This window comes from Helicoverpa zea, chromosome 21, assembly GCF_022581195.2.
Source record: "Helicoverpa zea isolate HzStark_Cry1AcR chromosome 21, ilHelZeax1.1, whole genome shotgun sequence".
NCBI lineage: Eukaryota > Metazoa > Arthropoda > Insecta > Lepidoptera > Noctuidae > Helicoverpa > Helicoverpa zea.
The window spans coordinates 5472248-5493714 of NC_061472.1; the positions used below are offsets into that span (position 1 = coordinate 5472248).

At 37.9% G+C, this 21467-nt stretch overlaps 2 protein-coding genes across 4 annotated transcripts; one reads left to right on the forward strand and one right to left on the reverse strand.

Moving 5' to 3' along the window:
• The first annotated feature begins 5 nt into the window (after positions 1 to 5).
• On the forward strand, positions 6 to 19655 carry LOC124640685 (mothers against decapentaplegic homolog 4). Of its 3 annotated transcripts, none has more exons than XM_047178574.1 (14): positions 6 to 175; positions 568 to 806; positions 1831 to 2005; positions 2274 to 2483; positions 2687 to 3052; positions 3210 to 3332; positions 10337 to 10468; positions 12600 to 12701; positions 13628 to 13776; positions 14115 to 14206; positions 14619 to 14787; positions 15200 to 15326; positions 16166 to 16310; positions 16716 to 19655. In XM_047178574.1, the coding sequence occupies exons 2-14, from the start codon at positions 570 to 572 to the stop codon at positions 16783 to 16785; spliced, it is 2097 nt and encodes a 698-aa protein (XP_047034530.1). In that variant the 5' UTR covers positions 6 to 175; positions 568 to 569; the 3' UTR covers positions 16786 to 19655. The 3 variants fall into 3 exon arrangements, with proteins under 3 accessions (XP_047034530.1, XP_047034531.1, XP_047034532.1); XM_047178575.1 differs by having other exon boundaries at positions 16178 to 16310; XM_047178576.1 differs by having other exon boundaries at positions 13646 to 13776.
• On the reverse strand, positions 7101 to 8880 carry LOC124640686. The gene has a single exon (XM_047178577.1). It carries the CDS (start codon positions 8563 to 8565, stop codon positions 7567 to 7569), a length of 999 nt encoding a protein of 332 aa, XP_047034533.1. The 5' UTR covers positions 8566 to 8880; the 3' UTR covers positions 7101 to 7566.
• Positions 19656 to 21467: the final 1812 nt, after the last annotated feature.

The window sequence follows — 21467 nt, forward strand, 5'->3', positions numbered from 1 at the left end:
AATATTTATCGCTCTATCTGTCTATGGACCGCCAAAATGTCGCTTTCTGTTTTGGTATCATCTCACAATAAAAGAAATTAATTTCGCTAATTTACTCATTACTTATTGAATAACAGCAAAGTGATTAAATGCTTTAATTTGTAAATATTTAAAGCAAATCTGGTGCATCAATCAGGTAATTTCCCAGCTCCTAGATATCATAGAATAGATCATTTCGTTTTGTGAATAATTCCTTTTATTTTCGGTTTTATTATGACTAATTTTTATGAGTTTCTAATTTATATTATGTTCATATCCACATGTTACTTAATGAAATTAAAAGTTCAGTAGATGATGAACAGAATATTTACGTTCGCAGCTATTTAGCTATTGTACGGTATTCCTATTTGAAATTAATTAGGTGCTTATTACTTTGTCTAATTATTTCACTTACTTTGCGGATTATACTCAACCTTTCGCGCCCCATGTGTGAAGGACTGTCCGTTTCTCACAAACAACGGTGTTATATCTGCATTAAATCTGAAAAGTTGTATTTGTAACCTATAATTTGTAATAATTGGTTCTTAGCCATGAATACCACGGCACCGACTTCGGCGGATGCTTGCCTGAGCATCGTGCACTCGCTGATGTGCCACAGACAGGGTGGAGAGAGCGAGGGCTTCTCCAAGCGTGCCATTGAGTCTCTTGTCAAGAAACTGAAGGAGAAGCGGGATGAGCTGGACTCTTTGATAACGGCTATTACAACTAATGGAGCTCACCCTAGTAAATGTGTGACGATACAGAGGACTCTAGATGGCAGGTTACAGGTAATTACAGATATAGCTATAGTTCGGCCATTCAGAGAATGCGTTCCTGACACGTCGCGATTGAACTGACGACGTAATAACATTCATTGATTATTGATATAATAATGTTGTTTTAATGCTCCTCAATTGTTAAAACGGTAAACAACCAGCAAAAATATTTTTATCGTAACTGCAACGCCATTGCAAAGTTACGTCGTCAGTTCAATCGCGACGTGTCAGGAACGCATTCTCTGAATGGCCGAACTTTAATATAAATAAATAGCTTGTATTATTATTATTTGTTATGACATCTATCAATTAGGTATAAAAGCTGCACTTGCTATGCACTTTTGGCAATGAAAAATATAATTTTACACAGAAATGATTACTCATATCTCTTCCTGTGTATGTTGTGTAATCTGATCTATCAGATATAAAGATAGTTTAGGGCTTCTATAAAATTATCTACCTAAATGAACATTTTGTTATGACTCAGTACTTTGTATCAGAAATGTTTTCAAAATTTTGAAGCTCAACTATAATCAGCAATTGATATCTCCAATGATATTGTATAGAATTGCTTTACAATGTATCTATTCTTACAAATCTTTATGATAATATGTAGATTCTTCTGGAATTAATTTTAATTAGATGGTCGTTAATATGTTTGCATTAAGAATTTGATGGCAAATTCAGCAATAAGTTAATGTTACATTCTCCAGGATTGATTTAAAACTGAAATATGTAAATTATGTTTTTATTTTGCATCTTCAATAAAAGGTTATACAAATTTCTATACTGATTTAGAAAAAGGCAAAGTTTTATTATGTTCGTGAGAAATCAATTTAAAAACAAACTAGACCAATTTAACAATTTCTTGCAGAAAAAGCTAAATATAAGATTAATTCTGTCATACAGGCACTCTAAAGGACTGGGTGCGGGGGCCCTATTAGAGTGGAGCCCATACTAATTGCTATTCTTGCAATATTCCTAATTTAGCACTGATCTGAAATTGCCCAGTGTAACTGAATTTTATTGTTTGCAGGTGGCAGGTCGAAAAGGTTTCCCCCACGTAATCTATGCGCGCATATGGCGATGGCCAGACTTGCACAAAAATGAATTGAAACACGTCAAATTCTGTCAGTTTGCTTTCGACCTCAAATGTGACTCAGTTTGTGTGAATCCTTACCATTATGAAAGGGTTGTCTCCCCAGGAATTGGTCAGTATCAGTCAAAACAGCTTCTTTTAGTTTGGTCTATTGTGTGTAAGCAGTTTGACTAGGCTAGACAATAGCCTGTCTAGACATACCCCTACCATAGTAAAAGTTGTTATTATTATTTTGTATAATCCTAGGTTTATTGTAACTTTCACTTCAGTTGCATCAACACTTCCGGATAGCATCATCAATATAAATCTTTTTGGGAGTTTTTTTTACTGTATTACAGTGTACTTGTGTTTATCTGTTCCAATGAAGAAAACATTTCCAGATTTATCAGGTCTCACCCTGCAGTCGGGGCCTAGTAGGTTAGTGAAGGATGAATACACAGCTGGTTTGAGTGGAAACGGTATGGATATGGACACAGGAGAGATGGTCACCATACAGCATCATGCAACCAGTCCTCGACATCATCACACGCCGATGCCGCACCATCATCAGCAGTTTCAGACGACAAACATTATTATTAATCAAGGACAAAGTAAGTTGTGTTATTTTTAAGTTGTTTTTGTCTGTTAATGCATTTTTTGGTACGGCTAGACAGGGACAAACACATTTACATTTTGAGTTAAAAATTTTCATCCTTATCTGGCCAATGCCATTCAAAGAGTTATTATCTGTTTAGTAATTGTGGTAGATTTATTTTCGCTGCATGGTAAATTTATTTTGCGTTGTGGTTACTAGCGCCTGAAGGCGTTCCGAACATGTTTTCACCGACGCACGCGCCGCGCACCCCGCTGCGGGCCCCAGCGCCGCATCCGCCGCAGATGTGCGGCCCGCACCCGGGGCCCATGCCGGGGCCGCAGATGGTGGGGGCCCAGTCGCCGTTAGGAGGAGGGATGGGGCAAGGACAGATGTCGTCGCCTCGCCTGGCTGCGGCGCCTTCCATGTCGCCAGCTACGCCACAAATGCCTTCAATGAACAGGCCGATGTCGCTGCCAAGTCCTCAACAGATGGCGCTGGCTCAACAGAGAGCGGTGGCCCCCAAACTGGAACCGCCCGATACGATGGACGCCCGCGCTATGTGGCTGCCTAAACGAATGAATCATTGTAAGCTTTATTGTTTTTGATTTGCACTGTATTTTTTAATTTTTATTCACATTATTTCGCTCATTTGATTGGTAGTTATTTGTTTAGAGGTTCTATGTAAAACAAGGTTTTTAAGATCAATGTTTATCGCTATTTAATCCTGGTGTATATGTTTTAGCTGCAATGCCAGTCACTATGTCTCCGGGTGCCACTACTCCTCTCATAGATGGTTCGACCACTACCTTCTTCACTTCGGAACAAACTTCTAATGATTCTCCTCAGCTCGCGCAGCCATTGTCTAGTAAGTAAACAATAAAAATATAAAAAAACAAAAAACCGGCCAAGTGCGAGTCGGAATCGCGCACGAAGGGTTCCGTACCATTATTTAGAAAATGAGCAAAAAAAACATGTTTGTTGTATGGGCCCCCAAAATATTTATTTTATTCTAGTTTTCAGTATTTGTTGTTATAGCGGCAACAGAAATACATCATCTGTGAAAATTTCAGCTTTCTAACTATCACAGTTCATGAGATACAGCCTGGTGACAGACGGACGGACGGACGGACAGAGGAGCGAAAACAATAGGGTCCCGTTTTACCCTTTGGGTACGGAACCCTAAAAAATATCAAACTTGCGTGACGGTGATACGACCCTTTTAAAAGTACGGGCAATAATTTACATGGAAAAACATTCTAGTTGCACTAATTAAAACCTAGGACTTCAATTAACAATGATCTATGAGCCACTAGAGACATTCATTATGACGAATAACACCACGCCTATTTACTGCTTGTCTATAAACCAGGTGTAAATTAAAAACTTGTCACTACGTAAGGCTGCCTTTTAAGTTCTGTCGTTTGCTAACTGCCCGCGATAATAAAAAAATATAATATGCCACTTTCATCTTCTTGAATTTAGAATTCGAAAACAAAAGAATGTTTTTTAATTGGTCGAATAGTTTTATTGTATTGTCCATTCCAACGTGGCAGGTCGGTTGTAAAAATGGAAATGTCTAAGGAAAATTTGCGTGCGATAATTTTCTAGAACTTTAAAAGGGGGTTGTCGCGACTTTAGTACTTTGAAGAGATTATTTATTTATTTATTTATTTATTTAGGGATAAAAAACAGTTACATAATAAAACTTATCGGATAAATTATATTAAAACTAACTTAACAATCATGCAACCCATACCATTATCCACAAGTTAACAAAAGAAAAGAAAAAGAAAGTATGAAAACTGATTACACTGACAAAATTAAACAGTAAAAATGAAATATATAAAAGTACTTAGTAGATTTGCGGTTGATTAGCCTATAATTACAATTTCAGACAAAAGTTTAACAGCTTTAATTTTAAACTGATTATGAGCTAGATTAAATATGTCAAGTTGTGTGAAATGCGAGTTATATATGTCCGCAAGACGGCGAAGAGGCACACGCACTCCAGCATTCGTTTTGCAGGACTCAAGATAAAACAGATGAAAGGCGCGCACTCTGCGCCGGATGACAGTTCTGGGTACCGTATAACATAATTTATTGGTTAAATCAGTACAGTCGAATCTATTGTTACACAAACCATGTAGCATCATAACAGACAAAAACATTCGCCTGTGCTGTAGGCTCAAAATATTATATTTTTCTAATAATTGTGTGTATGGAATTTTTGAGTGATAACACCTATAGTTCATAGAACGCAGAAACTTTTTCTGCACCATTTCTAAACCAGAAATATACTTTTCGTACAAAGGATTCCAGATGGGAGAAGCGTATTCTAACTGAGATCTAATTAATGTTTTGTAAAGCAGTAAGAACGTAGAGGGACGCACAAAGTCACGAGAGGATCTCATGACAAAACCGAACATTTGAAATGCTTTGTTTATTATTGCATCATGGTGAGCGTCAAAGTGTAGACAGGAATCAAGTATTACACCCAAATCACGTACAGATCGCACAGTCTTTAGGGGTACGTCGTTAATGGAATAAATGTGGTTGATTTTATTTTTGTTCTTAGTGAAGGAAATAGCATGACATTTTGGGAGACTAAGAAAGAGCTTATTAATAGTACAATAAGTGTGCAACCTGTTTAGGTCATCTTGAAGTAGTAAGCAATCTTCTATAGTTTTACAAGGAGAATAGATTTTAATGTCATCTGCGTACATTAGAAAACGAGAGTTGACGAAACATTGTTTAATGTCATTTATAAATAAGTTAAAGAGAAGAGGACCCAAAATGGATCCTTGTGGAACTCCAGACGTAACAGTTACAACCTCAGATTCATAACCATTAACGACGACTTTCTGGGTTCTGTTAAAAATATAAGACATAAACCAGCGCAGTAAGTTACCGCGTATACCGTTGAAGGCTATTTTATCCATTAGTATTTTATGATCCACCTTATCGAAAGCCTTCTGAAAGTCTGTGTACACGGCGTCTACTTGAATTCGTTGATCCATGTGTTCAAATAAATCATTAGTGAAAACCATGAGGTTTGTTGTGGTGGAACGACGTTTAACAAATCCATGTTGCTCAAGGATAATATGTTGATGAATATGAGGATATAATGATCCGTGCACCAGTCTCTCGAAAACCTTAGACAAGGTAGAAAGTATTGAGATAGGGCGGTAGTTCTCCACATTACTTTTATCGCCACTTTTGTAGACTGGAGTAATAAAGGCTTTTTTCCAGACAGCGGGAAAAACACCTTCTCGTAGACATTTATTAAATATTATGTACAGGGGTGTGCAGAGGCTTTCATATAGTTTAATGAAGAAACTAGGTGGCAATCCATCGGGCCCAGCTCCTTTGGAAGGATCTAGCGACTTTAAAGACACACTTATGGCATCTTCAGTCAGGTGAATGTCTGATATGCTTGATACATGATCCAAGCACGCAGTAGGTGGCTGCCAAGTATTTGGATTAAAAGAGGAGGGTTCGTAGACGGAACAGAAGTAGGTTGAGAATAAGTTGCAGATATTAGTGGGGTCGTCGGAGGTAATAGTTCTAAAGCACATGTTGGAGGGTAGTTTGGCCTTGCACTTTCTAGCTGATATAAAAGACCAGAAGTACTTAACATTTTTGGGAATGTTGTTTTCAACAGATTCCATATACTTCCGGTAGCATCTAGCACAATGATTGTGGAACAAATTGCGATAGTTGGAGAAGGTTAAATAGTCTGAGAGATTACTATAGATCTTCCATCTGACCCATGCACGTTCTTTTTTCTTTAAAATACGTATCAAAGATGGAGAGAACCATACCGGATAGTTAGCGTTTTTAAAGCGAGTTAACGGAACGTGCAGTTTTACAATGCCGTATACTGTTTCATAAAAGGTATTGACAGCTTCCTCAGAGGATAGGTGGGAAAGTGTTTTAACCCAGTTGATTTTATCTAGCTCAAGCTTTATTTCATCAATATTTGCTTTATGGAAATTGTATCTTTGGACGGAGTGATATTTCATGGGAGCAAATAGCATTCCCAGACTAGTCAATGTACAGAAAGGAGGATGGTGGCTGTCGGGGTCTAGTAGAGTATTACAGGATATTGTCTGGCAATCTACGTTAGAAATGAGCAAATCCAGTATTCGACCTAATTTGTTTTTAGTGGCGTTGTATTGAGTACCATTAACCAGTCCCATAAAATTTAATAAGCCGCGCCCAATCGTACTTGAAGCTTGAGCAATAGCATAACCATCTTGGTCTGACCAGTCCATATCCGGGATGTTAAAATCTCCAAGAAAGAAATATGAGTCACAGGTGGTGTCATTAGCCAGATCTTGTAGCATGTCGAAGTACTGTAAATATGTGTCTTCTTGTGTTCGTGGCGGTATGTATGTGGCACTAATAATGTGGTGTGAGTTTTGTCGTGCTGAAGGCAACTGTATCGCAATCTGTTCCACTTCAGAGTGGACAAAGTGTGTCATTATTTTGGTGGGTCGCAGCTCACGAAGGACGGCCACTAGAACGCCTCCCCCCTCGCGTTTTTTAGTCGCTAAGCGGTCGCGATCAAGTCTGAAGACGATGTAACGGTTGTCAATAAACTCACTGTCCTCAATGCTAGGAATAAGCCAGGTTTCCGTCAACACAATGACGTCATAAGAGCATGATAATATATTCATATAAAGAGTATGTAACTTTGTGCGTATTCCTCTACAATTCTGGTAATATATCACGATATTATTTAAAGCCATTATATAATAAAAAACAATAAATCTGTATAACATATAACAATTTTATACACTGTGATGGTGCACATCTTAATATAAATTATAAAGGAACAATCCAGCAAACTATAATGAAAACAGGACCGAACTATAAAATAGAAAATGTACTGATTTATCTTTTGTACATACGGGTATAAGTTTTTAACTACTACACAGTCGCTTACTGATGACATAAGGTAAACAATTTCACAGTACGATAACAAAAAATCAAATAAACAAAAGTATAATAATCTTAATATGTAGGCGCGGATTAGTACATCTGAAAAAGTTGAAAACAACAGGCAAAGGCGATATGTCCAGCAACCATTAAAATATCTAAAGTTCCTTAGCATCAGTATCAGTAGGGGTTTTCTTGCCATTAACAATTTTACCCAGATCAACATTAGAACGTATCGCAAATGCAGAGGTTCCATCTTGCTTGCGCACAAGTATCGTAGCATTTCGTACCCAAACATATTTAAAACCACATTCATTAGCGAGCTTTCTTGCCTCACGAAATAACGCTTTATTTTTCAATGTCAGATGTTCATTTAAGTAAATTGAAGTCAAAGCGCCTGATATTCCTATTTGGTCGGTCTTAATGCATTTACTTTTTCGGTAGGCGCTCAGTAAGTTGTCACGAGTTAACAGTGATTTAAATTTTACTATAATATTTTTGGGCTTGTTGTCATTCTGATGTGCATGCGGGACTCTGTGGATAGCGACAATGTCATTTTGTGACACAGGAAATTTTACTGCATTGCCTATCGCCTCGATAATTGTGAACAAGTTCTCATTCCGCTTCTCAGGCAAGTTACAGACTTCGACATTACATAGCCGCGCCTGTTGTTCCATCGAGTCGATCTTCGCCTCAAGTTTGGTTATCGTCGGACCACTGCTGATGTTGATCATGTCGTTTATGCGCTTCTCACATTCCTTATGTTCCTTTTCTAATCTTTCAACACGTTCCCTCATGTCTTCATAACTTTTATTGAAAAACTGAATTGTTTTCTCAATCTCTGTATTGGTCTTTTGAATACTGAGGCCCTGTTGTTTAAGCTCAGAAACTTCAGCAACCAGTTTATTCAAGATGATATCTTGGTCGGATTTCCACGAAAGCAGCATATTTTTCAAATCTATAAACTTGTCCGGTTCCGTCCAGCTGTCATCACCTCGAAAACGTTTGTTACTTGGTCTTGTAGTAATGTTGCCTAAATCATGGGAACTAGATTCCGATGCCACGACGACAGGTGAGAGATCAGGTTCCGACTGCGTTTCCAATAGTGCACAATTGCCGGGTGAGCTTTGCGGAGGCGAGCGCATCATGCGGGGCATGTTGGTTATGTGTGCGAAAAAGCAACTACTCAATAAAGCACACTGACAGACGTGGATACGCCTTAGCAAAGGATAGCAGTTAGGTATTTCAAGCGCTTAACTAAGTGCACTGGTGGTCGAGTTCAGACACACACCGCCTCACGTTCAACGAACCCAGGTTCGCATCCGGGCAGCAGCAAAAAATTTTTCGAAGTTTTAGGAAGATTTTTAAAGTTAAAATTGAAGTATGGGCTTACAAAAATCTTCTATCTCTGTCAAGCTCCACCCAGTGGGCGTGGGCCTCAGGTAAAAACACTACAAGAGTGACAAGGAATCGAAAATAAGGATCCAAGCCAATCACAACACTGGTAATAGAGTACTTCACATAAATCACAGCGCAACTTGCAACACGTCTTCACACTTTCGAGTACAAGAGCTAACTGCTTAGTTCTGTATTTAGTGATGTAGCACCATGCCTTAGGACCGTAGAACGCTAATATTTAGGATGTCAACGTGGCCACTCTAGCCTCAGTGACAAGCCACGTGAAGGTCGTCCAAAAAGCGCCAGGACGGAAGATAATATCGACGCCGTGTGTCAGCTAATTCTCGCAGACCGATATGTAACATACTGCGAAATAGAGGCATCCGTGGGCATTTCAGGGACCACTATCCAAAAATTTCTGCACGAAGAACTTGGCGTAAAAAAGTTGATCTCTCGTTGGATACCCCATTTGCTTAGCGACGACTAACAAACAGCCCGTGTAAGTTTATGTCGCAAAACTCCGCAGCGATTTAACGGAGGAGAGTCCAAGCATGTCTATGATATTGTCAAGTTTGACGAGTCTTGGATATATGCTTGCGATCCATATTCCAAGCAGCAGTCAACTGTGTGGGTCTTCCAAGTCGAGCCAAAACCGACCGGAGTCGTTCGTTCAAGAATCACTTTAAAAAAAATGGATGCCTCGTTTGTGGCAAAGGGTGGCCACCTCCCCACTATTGTACTAGAATATTGCAAAACGGTTACCGCTGACTAGTATACCACTATTTGTTTGCCACATGCCATCACCGAATTTAGAAAAAATAATTCAAGACGTCGAATGATCCTGCACCATGACAGTGCAAGTTTGCACTCCGCCCGCCAAACAAATACGTTTTTGAATTCCCAAAATGTTGAAATTTTGGATCATCCACCTGACAGCCCTTACTTAAGCACTAACTATTTTATTACATTCCCCAAAATTAAGGAAATTCTTCGTGGTCTACCTTTCAGCACACCTGAAGAAGCTGCTGACGCTTGAAAATAGGCCGTTTTGACTACCCCCACTTTGGAATGGAATAAATATTGCAAAAACTGGTTTGAACGTATGCAAAAGTACATTAAATATATATTAAGTATTCTTAAAAAAACAATAAACAGTAATAACTTATTGAATTGTTTATACTTATTTCAAACGACACAACTTAAAAGGCAGCCCTCGTATTTGCTGAAAGAAAGACATTGCCCTAACCCTGAAGGTATATGTATAGTATACCATTTATGCAATAAGAATAACCATCACATGTCAATCACATGTTGATTTATTTTAGCTTACACTCTGTGATCCTCTATTATTTTTATTTTTAATCGACTTTATAAATAGGGGTTTTCAGTTTGTATTTTATGTTGAACCGATTTTGATGCGGTTGCAGCATAGTATTTGGTAGACCTACGGAAAAGGTTTTAGGTATATGTTTTATATACAGTCGATTTTATTTTTTTTAAATTAACGAACTACGTTTCTTTACCAATCAGACAGCCACGCAGCGGGCACAGTGTCCCCGGGCTCCGGCGAGGGCTCGCAGCAGAATGGCTTCACCACCGACGGCAGCCCCGCGCCGCAGCCCAGTCCTCTGCCGCACCGCACCCAGCATCAGCAGCAACAAGGTAACTTATATACTAGCATACAGACTGCCACAGCGGGCACAGTGTCCCCGGGCTCCGGCGAGGGCTCGCAGCAGAACGGCTTCACCACCGACGGCAGCCCCGCGCCGCAGCCCAGTCCTCTGCCGCACCGCACCAACAGCAGCAACAAGGTAACTTATAAATAATCCTACAGACAGCCACAGAGGGTACAGTGTCCCCGGGCTCCGGTAATATGAGCAAAAAGGTATCTTTTTGCGGTAAAGTACGGCGCGGGGCCCGACAAGCCCCCCTAGTTCCGGCCCTGGTACCCTATGCACCTGCAATATTATAATCAGGATTGTATTGTTTGTTGTGTAGGCTTTGGTTAGGAAGCTGCACTATCCCTAGGTGACATGACTGACTGACTGGGCTATATTTTATTCGGTTGCTGGAATTTGTTCCCACGGGACGCGGCTTAAACAGCAGGACAACAGCTAGTATCTAATGATACAAAAGTGGTCGTATGGTACTCATTTGCGTTGGTCCATTTTTACCCCCACAACGTAGCAGTGGCGAGGCGTCCTTATAAGCCGATTCCCATCGGCTTCCCTTTCGAATTTCAAGAAAGAAGCATAGGTATAAGTTATAATATAGGTATAGGTATAATTAATATAATCATTTAAACTGCACAATTTAAATATGTAGGTATAACAAAACGCCTACCACCGTAAAAAAAATTGTCTATAAATTACTTGAAACATTTTGCTCCTACTAAACAAGCCGCGGCTTCCTCCTCCATACAAAACTACGCTTGCGTGACGTCATCCACGCCGCGCCGCGCGATGTTCGCGGCATATGGGCGAGCGGTAAGCCGGCTCACGGAGCGGCTTCCAGCTTTCAAAACTCGCGAGTGAACGAGAAAGAACGCGTCAAGAGTAGAGTAGCTATATCTGTCTACGCGCGAGTGACAGCGCTTAGAGCTCTCAAATATGTAAACAAACAAATCAGACAAATTCACTCTCATTGTTCTTATTTTGTTTTAGATAATATCATTAACAATTTGTTCGTTGAATTATTTAATTGAATTTATTAGTGTGTGTATCATTTGGAAATAACATAGTTCGTGTGTGTACAATATTTTATGTTAGTTGAAGTGTTTTAGTTACATTATGTCAACATAGATGGCGTTGTGCATTTTTATGCAAATCCTGAATCGCGCTGTTAAGATTCTCCGCGATTTAATGACCCTAGTTGGGATTTTTTTTTTTGAATTCACCAAGTATATAATTTTGTTTAAGTAGTTGGCTGTATCATTACTCCCTACTAATCCCCGCGATCGCACCGTGTCCGTGTGACCGACCTGGTACTCAGTACAAGAAGTACAGTACTACAGTGTGTGTACCTATATAGTGAAAATAGAGATACCTACGTTGAATTGAGTTATTTTGATACGTAGACAGTTGGCATCAGGTTTCTTTTTAGTGTACCTACTTTTAAAACTTAACTAGGATAGCATTTATCGCATTAGACTGTTTTCCGACAGATTATTTACTTTAGGAAGGAACTTATTTTTCAAGGTTAAGTTTTGAGAATAAAAACGTGTTATAAAACTCGGGCACGCCGCTCGGGTGAATTACCTACCAATATTACGTCTATATTAAAATTACTAACGTCCTGACGGATAAATACCTACGATAAATATCAATGGCTAACAGGCCGTTGTAAATTAAATACTTAAAATGTATTGTTTCTAGTGCCAAGTTTTCTCAGATTCTAGTAGTTAATATACCTAACTAAAGATAATAAAGTTTTATAGATATTAATAATCTGCCGAATTCCTCGAGAAAACATGTTCAAACTATCAGTCTCTCAGTCAGTGCTAAAAGGTGGACTGAGAAATTACCTCCATTACCTCTCCCCCCCATCCCTGAGTACTCCCCCCCCCCAGTTTTTTTTTTTGCTGCGGCTTCCCTATTTCATTAAACCACCCTTCGCCACTGCAACGTAGGTATTCTTCTATCTTTTAAACCTTCGTTAAAACATGCTAGTGGGTCTCGTCATTTGGGAAATGTTCTTTACTACAGTTGGAAGAATGAGCTACATATATTGTAGTACCTTCTTTCCACGTGTGTAAACTTCGAACCAAATAATTAACAAAATATATCTTCTACAGGCACTTGGACGGGTAACAACACGCTGACATACACGCAAAGCCTGGCGCCTCCGCCCGCCGCGCCGCCCGTCCCACTGGATGCTCCACCACATCATCACTATTGTAAGTATATTGTTTTTTTTATTTATTTATATTTATTTTTAAGGACAACCAACAAAGCATACACCAGAAAAGAACATGTTATAGCACTTACATAATTACATTTTGTTGTTATTTGTACTTTTGCACTAGCGGCTGTTTCCAATATTCTATCTATCTTGCTATTATTATATCTGTTTTGCTGATTAGATGACTGATAGATACGAAGTTGAGATGGGACATTGGGGCTGATGTCAAAATTCTATGTCTTAGAGCAGCAGGGTAGAATGTTGGGAACAATCGTAAACTGATAGATTATACATAACAGGAATGAATTTTATCCAGTGCGCAAACTTTGTGAACTTATAGTTAAATAAGTTTTATAGATACGTATATTTTTATTTTGTAGTGTTTTAGTACAAAAAAGAAAAGTTATTGATATCGAAAGATGTTTATTTTGTAACCGATTGTACGGTCACAGTCGTCATAGTATGCACGGCGGCAACGCGAAACCGGTTTACTGACGCGAGCTTCACTCGGCGCGCGTAAGAATAGTTGGTATCCATATTTTGCTGATTTTAGGGCGGACAAAAGAATGAAAAAAAAAAAAAATTACTGATGATGCAGATATGTTCTGTTAACGATTCTGGACCACCAGTTTTTTTTTGCGCACTGCTTAAAATTCATTCCTGTATGTAAGTATATAGCTGCTGAGAGCCTCAGAAATACTAATAGATTCCAAGGAAAGAATATGAATAGAAATACCATCAAAGTTTCTTCAGAATGGTTTACGTCTAGTAAGCGTACGTAATTGTATAGCCTAGTAATATTGAGTATCAAAGTTCTAATTCATTGCTAAATACTGACTTTCAAATTAAAGTACACACCTATAACTTCCCACTATAATCTATGTCAAACAAAACAAGAATAAAATACTAAAGCCTAAACAGTAGGGCAACCCGTTGCAGACAATGGCAACCCCGGCGGGTTGCTGTCAAGCCAGCCGGCGCCTGAATACTGGTGTTCGGTGGCGTACTTCGAGCTGGACACGCAAGTTGGAGAGACGTTCAAAGTGCCGTCCAGCCGACCCAACGTTACCGTGAGTATGATATCGTCGTTGTTTCATGTTATTATTTCTGGAAATTTGTTTTTTTACTGTAAAGATATATGTAATAGTGAAGTTAATGTAAACCCTGAGATTTTAATTATTTTTGCCTCATAATTTTTTCATCATTATTTTTTTGACTGATTGTTTTTTTTCCAATATGAGAATTTGCAATATCATGTACCACATTATATGTGTTACGGAAAATTATTAACTATATTACCTATTTTTGTGAAATACTTCCAAACAAACCAACCAAAAAATGGCCAAAAAACTTTTAAGATATAAGGGAGTTAGCAAGACTATGTAATAAAGTGAATATGTATTTTCAGGTTGATGGCTACGTAGATCCTTCAGGCGGCAACAGATTTTGTTTGGGCGCTCTCAGTAACGTGCACCGGACAGAGCAGAGTGAACGCGCGAGGTAACTATATTATATATGATGTATTGTTTATATGAGAATAAGTGATGTATTTGTTAATTCAGTAAAATAATAAAGTCAAGTGAAATACTAGTTCCTTTTGAGAAATTCTGAGTAATTTGTGGCCGAGTTCGGAATCAGAAAGATGTAATTTATTTAAGTAAGCAAAAAGATTTGCGCACTGAATTGGCGCAAAATTTTAGCGCAAATATCGTTTACCCGCAATTTTGCGCAATATGCAAATTTTCACTGGCGTCTAAACATTTTCGTGCAATTTGTGACTGTAATGTTGATTAAAAATGCCTGGCCATTACAATAATATTTTACGGACGACGTCTCACGTCTGAGAAATCTTTGGTTGAACCATATATCTACAAAGTTACATACTTTTTAACCGCTGAATATCTGTTTTCAGGCTGCACATAGGTAAGGGAGTACAACTGGACCTGCGTGGTGAAGGCGACGTGTGGCTGCGCTGCCTGTCCGACCACTCCGTGTTCGTGCAGTCGTACTATTTGGATCGTGAGGCGGGTCGAGCGCCGGGCGATGCCGTGCATAAGATTTATCCTTCTGCTTGTATTAAGGTATGTTGGAAGGAACACTACCTCGGGTTTGGACTTATTGCAGTCATAGTTATGGGAGCTAAATGTTCCTTGGGCCCTTTGTGTAAAAAAATTGCAGAAATTCTTTCCAACCGCTGCCCTGGCAGGTAATTCTATAACGGTGGATTATTATTTTTCCTTTACGGAATATTTATTGCCAGCTTAACTGGTTACTTCTTAAACCTCGGACAGCCTTTCAGAAAATTATCTGACAGATAGACATTAAATTTTGGTTTCACGGGTCCTGGATAGCAATATCTGGCAGAATTTAGAAGCAACCTTTATCTGGCAGATAAAACTTTATTACCAGACAACTAAGTGAAACTTTATCAGTAACCAGTGAAACCGGTCCTTTAACTTTTTTCTTATATTTAATTCTCATTCTTCTCACCAGGTATTCGACCTCCGTCAATGCCACCGTCAGATGCAGACACAAGCAGCCACAGCGCAGGCCGCGGCCGCCGCCCAAGCCGCCGCCGTCGCCGGACACATACAGCCACAACATCCCACCATGAACAAGTGTATGTATTGCCTACTGTAGTGCAGAATGTTAATAGATAGTTAGTAGTGTGTGTAGGTTTGGATGAGAATAGACATTAATACTAGATTAGAACTGGGTGTTAGTTGACGCTATACCTGTTTAATTTTTTGGATTGATATACAATAATATAATAGTATAATAGATATAGATAGCAATTATTAGTCTGTAGGTTTGAATATACATAAATAGACATTAAGCTATATTGTATTTCTGCTGCTTTTATTTTATCCATTTAATTCTTTTAGCCAACTGTGATTCATAACTTTAATAGAAACTTACATAGTAGCCTACTGTAGGTAGGTTCGAATAAAATACAAATTAGAAGTGTAGTTGAAGCTATATTTTCTTTCAACCGTTTTTTTTTTATGACAGATTTGTGAAAGCCAATCAATTATTATTTATTCATTTCAATTTCAAAAGATGCGTGATCTGATTAAATTTTTGTGTCTCTTTATATATTTCCATAAATAGAATTGTTTTAGTTTAAGCTTGATTATTTGCCTGGAAAACTAGTTTAACATCTTTATCATGAACAAATGTCACCTTCAGCCTTAATTCGGTATGATCAATATCTAAGGTTTCACGATTCGACAGTTACGTAACATGCAGAATTTCCGAACCGCCTTCCAACTATAATTTCATTGAAAGAAAAGAACAACCAACATCCAGTTTCCACCCAACAAAAATATATATAAATAAACAAACTACATTATCATAAGCTTTATCATACCTGGATTTTACCAAAACTCGAGGCAAAATGGCCGCCCCTATCATCACTGTGCCCAGTCCATGTGTGTTTGAAGTGTGTCACGCTGGCAGGTCTGTCAGCAGCCGCCGGCATCGGGGTGGACGACCTGCGGCGCCTGTGCATCGTGCGGCTCAGCTTCGTGAAGGGCTGGGGGCCCGACTACCCCAGGACCTCGATCAAGGAGACGCCCTGCTGGGTTGAGGTGCATTTGCATAGGTAAGTTGGTTTTCGTCCTAATGTATCATGGTCAATTTCTGGCCCAGTTACAATAGCTACTATCACAGATTGAATCTTGGATTTATATGGATCCAAGTTCTTCAATATTTTTTTTAAGAACTTGGGTTTCAGTATGGGAAATAGAAAAAGAAAAGATAAAAAAAAAACTATGGAAACATTCTTGGGTTAGCCCCATTCTTGAAGAACAAACAAAAATGTTCAATCTAAAATTAAGAGTTACCTAAATATTACAAAAGTCAGTTTGATTTCTTACTACGCTTTCATAGAAAACCTCTGAACTAATGGAGATTTAATGCAGACATACCTACATGGTATACAGTTTCCTAAGATGGGAAATTCTAAATATAAAACTATAACTTTATATTCCATAATTCTGTTTACCAGAGCGCTCCAGCTTCTGGACGAGGTCCTGCACACGATGCCGATCGACGGTCCTCGGAGCACCATCGAGTAGGAGTTGATTGGCTTCTTTTGAGGCCTTCGAGCGACCACACAGTGCGGGCACAGGACCCAGCAGTGCGGTGCAGTGCACGGGATTGTTCTAGTGATGTGATGTGCGGAGTGAACCACTGACATACTACTTGTGTCTCAACATCTACCCGTTTTTTTTAACAGTGAACAACCTTATGAAGTGCCACGGTTACTTTTGGGACTGGTAAAGACATTGAACGGTTTATGTTGTCCCCAGAACATAAGTAGTATGCCATTTAGTCATTCTACAGAGCAAGATGCCATATGAATAGCATTTATTTTATTAGTCATTATTTTTAAAATTGTGATCACAAAATTACTTTTTCGGCCTATGTCTTCCAAATTGTTTTGTCTTCCGGCATTTAAATGTTTTATTTCATTTGGTTTTGGTAAGAAATTTGTTGGTTTTTGAAACAAAAATGTAAGTTTGCACCGGTTGTGGATGTGCATCGCTCGCGTTATAATAAAGGTGAACTTATAATTAATGTCTTGTATCTATTTATACTAAAATATAAGTAGTCGCAGTAAATAAGTTAAAATATAATAGATATGTAACAGTATTGAGATGGAACAAACTAAAGAACATATATAAGGGATCTCAGTAAAATATTTTTCACAAATCCTAAATGAAGTTAAATAATGTAAGATATTAGTATTTATAAAAAATATGAACGGCACATACAAACATTGTCATTGCTCAACCGAATGAAATGAGTTAGTGATTCTATTTGTGTAAACAAACGAATTTTAGTAACAGCTATACCAAATTAAGGCATTTTTTATAATAAAGCGTAGTGTACATGATAAAACAAGACATAATTATGGTTCAACTTGAAAGAAGCCAAATGGGAATTAGCTTTCGATAGAGAGTTCTATCGCATTGTTGTAAGGTAGTTTTAGAGTAATTTATGATATTTGTAGTGTCGAGGAAGTGAGCAGAGAGGCGCAGAGGGTAAGGCTGTATTTTTGTTAGCGTGATGTGTGCCTCATTAGAGGAATTGCATGGACACACACACATGACCCATACACACATATATTGTAAGCGTGTGTGTGTGTATAGCTGATGTGTGCTTATTTCGTTATTTATTTAGTTCTAAAACTACAAAGTTCATGCAATTTCGCTAAGTCTATAGATGATCTGTGATGAGCTAACAAAACGTGTATAGTATGCGTAAGCGCACTTGAAGTCGGCTAATGTGAAGTTCTCACTAAAAAGTGTGACTTTATTATTTTCGGTGAATGTCTACACTAGATGTAAGTTAAGAATAAAATGACATATTTTGTGTACGAGAAACGTAAATGGTTATAGATTATAAGGTTAGTAATGGTGTTTTTAAAAAAGTGTATGAGATTTTTTGTCGTTTGCTTAAGATTTGCTTTAATTATTATTACTTGGCAGATTAATAATTATCTTGTGTTGAATGATTTTATACAGTTACTGTTAGTGAACGTTAGTGTTTTCGATTTTTTATCATATTTTTTTTTATTAAGACGAATACGATCGAACTTGTCGATGATAAACTAATATAGTGTTTATTATTTTAACTCTAACAGAGAGAATATTATGCTTGCAGTTTTCTTTTTACATAAAATAATCAGTTTTTTTATAAATGTTCAATTTTACGTTGACAACGAGTGATCATCACAAAATATTATATTATTTTTGTTATTGCTTATAACGGTTTAGTTTATGCGTCGGAATTTTACAATTTACAATTATTAATATTGTTACCAATGTCTTTGTAAAGATTCGGATTATGCAAGTTTTGTAAATAGTACAATTTATTGAGAATATTTTTCGTATAACGTGAAGCGCGATCACGCTCCCCAATTACAAAGCAAAGAAATCGCGAGACGGTACTTAGCAGTAATATATAATCATGAAAAATTCTCTTAGAAAGCTTCTCACAAAATCGTGTATCAAAAATACCTCTTTATAGTGATGAAAAGGATTTCAAGGGTTTTAGATGATATTAATACGTGGTAAGTTTTTTAAATGATGTTGAAGTTTTGAAATAATAAAGATATTTGTCAAATTCTACATAGGACAGTTATCGAGAGCCGTAATGTTGGAACCTCTCGCGTACAATTATATTGTAAACCATTGACTAACAGTTATTGGAGATATACCGAAGTTATCCAAAGTTTGAAGACTAATGTTTGTTGTTCGTATGAACATTAATAAACTATGGCTTTTGTAAATAAGCGCGTCGTATTCTTGTTTAAAACAAGTTATTGAACGTTGTACCGGCGACATCGATGTGGTCCTATATCCCGTGAGAATGATTTCAAGTAGCCTGTCTAACATTTTATTGTGATTAGCGTAAAGTCTGCCAAGTTAGAACAACATTGGTAGCGTCCTAGTTAGTATTAAGCGTTAGTATTGACTGAGAGGCGCTATTTCTTCTTGCCTAATTTACAGTAAAGACGTACAATTTATTGTGTATTATTTTATTCTCAATAATTTTGTTGGCAGCTTGTCTGGAGGAGGATATTCCATCTTCTGATTCTAAACAAAAATCGATAAAGGCAAGTTGAAATGTTGCCAGCACTTATAATGACATTTAATATTAACAATTAAATATTTAATTCAGTTCGACAATTAAATAGGGTAAAAATCTTGTCATAAATTGTTGTAAACAATGTCCTCGCAATTTTACGTAAGAATTTTGTGAATTTTAGTAATATTAAGAAACTGCCATGTATTTTTGACATTTCACTGTTGTTTTTCACTTGAAACCTGGTGTTTGTTGAACAAAGAGGGATGTAGAATGCACACCGTGTAACATAGCCTTTAGCGCATAGTTAAGAGTGAAACTATGAAACAAATGAATATAAAGGTTATTCCTCTAATAGTGGTTTCATTTTCTTTATCTAACGGCTCTTTCCAAGGCTTGAATTTTCTTCAGCTAAGGAGGGATTGTTTTCTATTATTCTATGCGTCGCGCTGATTCTTGTCTATTAATACTTGTTATAAAAAATAATGCATAATCGACATGGGCAATAAGTCTGCAAAGTTGAAGTGGGACTGGGCGGGTGACATCTACAGAATGCACCCGGATAAGTGGGCCAATATCACCACAAATGGGATCCAAAGGGATGGGAAGACCAAGAAAACGCTGGAGAGAGGACCTAGACAACTTCCACAAGGACTAGCCACAAATGGCGACCGATAGGGAAAGATGGAAGGCTATGGGGAAAGCCTTTGCCCAACAGTGGGACAACACAGGCAAAAATAAAGCGATGCATTACATAACGCCCTTTCTTCAGGTAGTAAAAGGGAAGTTGGACCTTAAAAATTCCCCATGGGAAACAAATCTTATCTCTTATTTATTGTATTCTCAGAATGATGTTCAACCGATATTCTTTGTACATCTTTTATGTTTCCTTGAACTAATGGATTGTATAAAACATTATGAATATCTGCCCAATTTTATTTCTAAAATTTTCACACGTCCTGCAGTCGAATAATATTTATTAATACTTAGATATTATTAACTATGATTATTCATAGTAAAATCTGTATTTCAAACTTTATTGTCCTTTCAAAAAATGTCGTAAGTGGAAGGAGAAAGCGATTTTTGCCACACCTCCCTATTTTTTTAGTACAATACGTGAAACCTTCTATCAAGTGAAATGATACTTGCACAGCACAGCATACGATACTCAATAGATCTTTGGCATTTTAAAACTTAGGATATATCCAAGCAAAATTAAAAGCTCAAGTCAAGTGTGACAACATCCAGTTTTAGGTGATCTGATCGAGTGACATAATGTTCAGGCTACTAGGGAAATGTAAACAGCTCGCTGGTCCCTTCTCCCTTGTCCCACAGCACATCATTGGTCACTCCACTATAAATACTTCGCGACTCACTCCCGCACATCGGCACCATTCCAATCCGCTAACACAGCGCTTTTCCAGCTACGAACACACACCGACACGGTGTCGTTTCGCAATAGTTATTACTACTAACTGTGTGTAATATGAGGCACAGAATATGTCGTGTATGAAGGTGAAGCAATCCGGCTATTTCGGAGTGACCTGTGGCAATGGCCCTCAGATTTTTTGACGAGTCCATTGCTATTTTTCATATTTAAGTAAGCTTATTTGAGATTGGCTGGAATGCAAGGCTGACCTGACCTCTGTTTTTGTATTCGTTGTCCTTAAAGTCTTTGCATTTATCCAGATTTATTCAGAAGTTTTATCTAGGTAGGAACGCACGTTTCAGCAGTTTCGACAAGAAAATCGTGAAAGAGTTTTCGTTCAATACGTGAAAGATTGGGTTCAGTTTTTCTTAGGTAATCAGCCTTAGATTGGTAGCCTTTGACTCGATACACAAAAGTACCTATAGAATATGTTGTTAATAAGTACCTAGACTTTAAGAAAAATACCCGGAGATGCCAAGTTAGAAATATTTTTTTAATAAACCTGAACCACCTGACATGGGATGGGACACAACGGGACACAAAATAATCAAGTTATCTAAGAAATAGTAAGATAAGGTTCAATCAAATATATTTACAGTAAGCCTGTAAAATGGCGCGAGTTGGGAATATTCCGAAATATTAGTTTTATTTTTAGCGAGCGAGGTCGACCCTGTTTACAAGTTTTTCTCTTTACGACCGAGTTATTTCAAAGCTTCCCGAACGTTTTCATCGCATTGA